The sequence below is a fragment of the Atta colombica genome, unplaced genomic scaffold, assembly GCF_001594045.1.
Source record: "Atta colombica isolate Treedump-2 unplaced genomic scaffold, Acol1.0 scaffold106, whole genome shotgun sequence".
Lineage (NCBI taxonomy): Eukaryota > Metazoa > Arthropoda > Insecta > Hymenoptera > Formicidae > Atta > Atta colombica.
The window spans coordinates 36,367-39,650 of NW_017259191.1; the positions used below are offsets into that span (position 1 = coordinate 36,367).

The 3,284-nt window shown below is 32.5% G+C and overlaps 1 protein-coding gene across 1 annotated transcript in view; it reads right to left on the bottom strand.

Moving 5' to 3' along the window:
• LOC108691843 (meiosis arrest female protein 1 homolog) overlaps window positions 1–3,284 on the bottom strand; it is a 15,274-nt gene that overhangs the window by 757 nt on the left and 11,233 nt on the right. The window contains exons 19-24 of the mRNA XM_018199776.1: window positions 2,675–3,058; window positions 2,379–2,582; window positions 1,959–2,229; window positions 1,482–1,879; window positions 487–579; window positions 69–402 (exon numbers count right to left, since the gene is read on the bottom strand). Of these exons, the coding sequence (XP_018055265.1) occupies window positions 69–402; window positions 487–579; window positions 1,482–1,879; window positions 1,959–2,229; window positions 2,379–2,582; window positions 2,675–3,058 (1,684 nt within the window). The remainder of the gene's footprint in view (window positions 1–68; window positions 403–486; window positions 580–1,481; window positions 1,880–1,958; window positions 2,230–2,378; window positions 2,583–2,674; window positions 3,059–3,284) is intronic.

Genomic DNA, 3,284 nt, shown 5'->3' on the forward strand with positions numbered 1-3,284 from the left:
TCTCTCTCTCTCTCTCTCTCTCTCTCTCTCTCTCTCTCTCTCTCTCTCTAAATAATGTAACTACTCACAGAGTTTACTAGAAATGCTATGACTGTCGCTGCTCTCATCATCATCGATAATATTATCCTCGCTTTCGGAATTTGCAAGATTGAGGTGAGTTCTCACATTGGCGACAGTCTTTTTCTGATTATCTGCCAATATTTTCTTCTTGGGTGTTAACGATAGAGAAGGAAGAGGCAATTCCGATGGATGTGGCGCTACGACAGACTTATAATAAGGAGAAGTAGATGGATACAAGGGATTCGCAGCAGCGGGCAATAGATTTTTGGTTGGCGACAACAAGTTCGAGATACCGTCGCCAGTCAAAATCTGATTCCAACTTGGTAAGATCAACGGGGGAACCTGAAAAGAGACGGATAACTATGTAGAAGAGCAAATAAACAATTGTTTCGTGTATAAACATATCTAATAAAAAGGAAAATATACCTGTACGTTCGTGGAATGTTCATCTTGCGGATAAGTAAATTTTGTCGGGGACCAGAGCGATGATTTCCAATGTTCCTCCTTGCATACAATATCCTACAAGAAAATGACAACTTATTTTCAATCAGATGTATTGAGATAAATATTAAAGGAAATTCTAACAGTTCTAAAAACAGATGACTTTTATGAATTTTTAAGAAAAAATATTGATATCCAAATTACTTTTTAAGATATGAAGAAACATCTTAGATATAAAAAGATTTTAGTTAAGCAACTAGGATTGGAGAGCAGGACTATATTTGAGATACTTTTATTTAACTTTAATTTACAGTATTTACAATAAAAGTATATTTTGTATGTTGCATTGTATGTTTCAGTAGAGCATGAAATTACGTATTTTGTATTTAAAATCGAAAGATTGAAAATTTCTTGTATTTTATAATTCAAACAAAATTGATTGTCAATCTCAGTATTTGAAATACAAAATATAAAACACTTTCAGTCTTTCAATATTAATATTAAAATACAAAATACTTTTATATATTCGCATGAAATATACAAAATACAATTTTTCAAATAAAAGTATTTCAAATATATATCCAGTCCTATGAATAATGTATAAGTAGCGTTTGGAAAAAAATTGATTTTATATTGCTGTAAAGTTTTTATAAAAATAAAATCGAAATGGCATAATATGAAGAAAACTTTAAGAAAATTTTTTGTTTGATTTTTTGTGATAGATGGTACATGCTGTATGCCATACATTGCTGGAAGTAATTAACTATTATACGCTATTCAGTATATAATAAAAAATGTAAAAAAAGTTTTTTAACAAGTTTTTTTACAAGTTTTTTTATTCCAAGAGAATGCCTCATTATAACTTAAAAAAGGTTATCTGGATCTTATTAAACTTTGTCCAAAACATTTATAAAAATCATTGTTTTTAGAGCTATTACAATGAAAATCCCCCTTTTAATTTTAATTAATTAAAATAGTACCTCGGGTGGTGAGTCGGGTTTGGGCGGTGGCGGTGGGAAATTACATTGCATTATCGGTGTGCGCATCAAGCTATTAAGGAAGCTTTCGCCGCCGCTTTCCGAGACTGGCCAATTAGTTGTGCGTTCCTCCGAACTCGGCAAATTCTTCCAATGCTTATCATAAACTTCCGACCACAGAGCTTTATCATCCTTCGTTTTCCAAGAATTAATGTTTGTCAATTGATCGATCCATTTTTCGTGATCCATCTGATCATGATCCATTTGGACGCGAACGCTGAGAGCATTTGAGGCATTTGCGCGACATGAAGAATCACTTTCAAATGAATCGTTGCTGGAATCCGTATCGTGATAAGATGACATCGGTTTATATATTGATGGCAAAAGTATACCGGCGGAAACTTAAAGAGTGAAAAATTCAAAAATTAGCAAGATATCAACGAATACATGAAAGAAGTTATATTTCAACTACTTATTTACCGGCTAATTTTTTATTCAAATAGATAATCGCTTCTTTCTTCCGTGTCTCTTTTATCGTTACAGTACAAGGTAAGGCTTGTAAAAGTGCAGTTATTGTTGGAAAACCATATTGAGCGGGTTTACAAGCTATACCTATAATATTCAAGTATGATGTATCAAACTGTGATAAGTTTAATGAACCACCATAATTCATCATTACGCGATAAAGCTCACAAGCGAAGCAATGCAATGGTGTCAGCTCGATGAATTGTTCGCCGTTTATTACTGTGAACTGTAAGATATATTTGTAAAATATGATAAACACACGCAAAAATACTCTGAATTATTATTTAAAGAGTAATTTTAATCCAATTTTCAGCCAATTTTAACGGCAATATGAACAATAATAGATCGCTTCTTTTGTATTAAATTTATACATACTCGAACAACATTTGCTAGATCTTTTTTAAATTCGTCCAAATTACATGGCTTCATATAATATTGAGAGTATTGTTTTACAAAATCTTTGAGAGACATTCTATGTTGGGGTTGTTCCATTAACACACGTCGGCATTGGAGGGTTCTTTGCTGCAAATGCGATTTATCTACTGTGATGATAGCTGGTCCTGTAGCCAAGTCTATGATCTGCGATAAAGGAGAGTCGAAACAGTCAATATTATTATAAAGCGTTGCTAATTTTTAGACTTGATTGTACAATGATGCATTATTATAGATACTTGAATGGTATCTCCAAGCTTCTGCATAAGCTGCAACATCGAACTGCAACCGTATAATTCAGGACGTAGCATGTAGCCGAAGTGACGTAAGAATTTTGGCGCAATACTCGAAACATTTAGGCCACTCCTAGCGCGTATCACCAATTTCGATATTTGTTCGGAGAGAACCTTGAGACCCTCTTTCTCAGTTAAAGATATCTGTCTTTCGCCGCCATTTACTTCCTCGATTTTGACTACATCTGGAATTGCTTCGAACAATTCGATCAGCTTGGTGAATCCGTAATCCGACACGCGACACTGATGGCCGAAGTGATGATGATAGGAAGGTACAAACTTGTTGAATAACATTCTACATTGCGGTGCATGTTGCAGTAATTCAACCACCTGTTAAATTACAAGAATTTATTTTAATAGAGTTCAATAATTATGCGTACAGTTTCTGTAAAAAGTTTGAAATTGAAAATGTATTAATATTTATATAAATATTGCTATTATTAATAATATTTACATTGTTATAAAAATGAATACTAAAATTACAAAATAACTTTTTGAATAACATCATATATTTATTTAATAATACATTTTTATAATTTATTTATTACATTTGTTA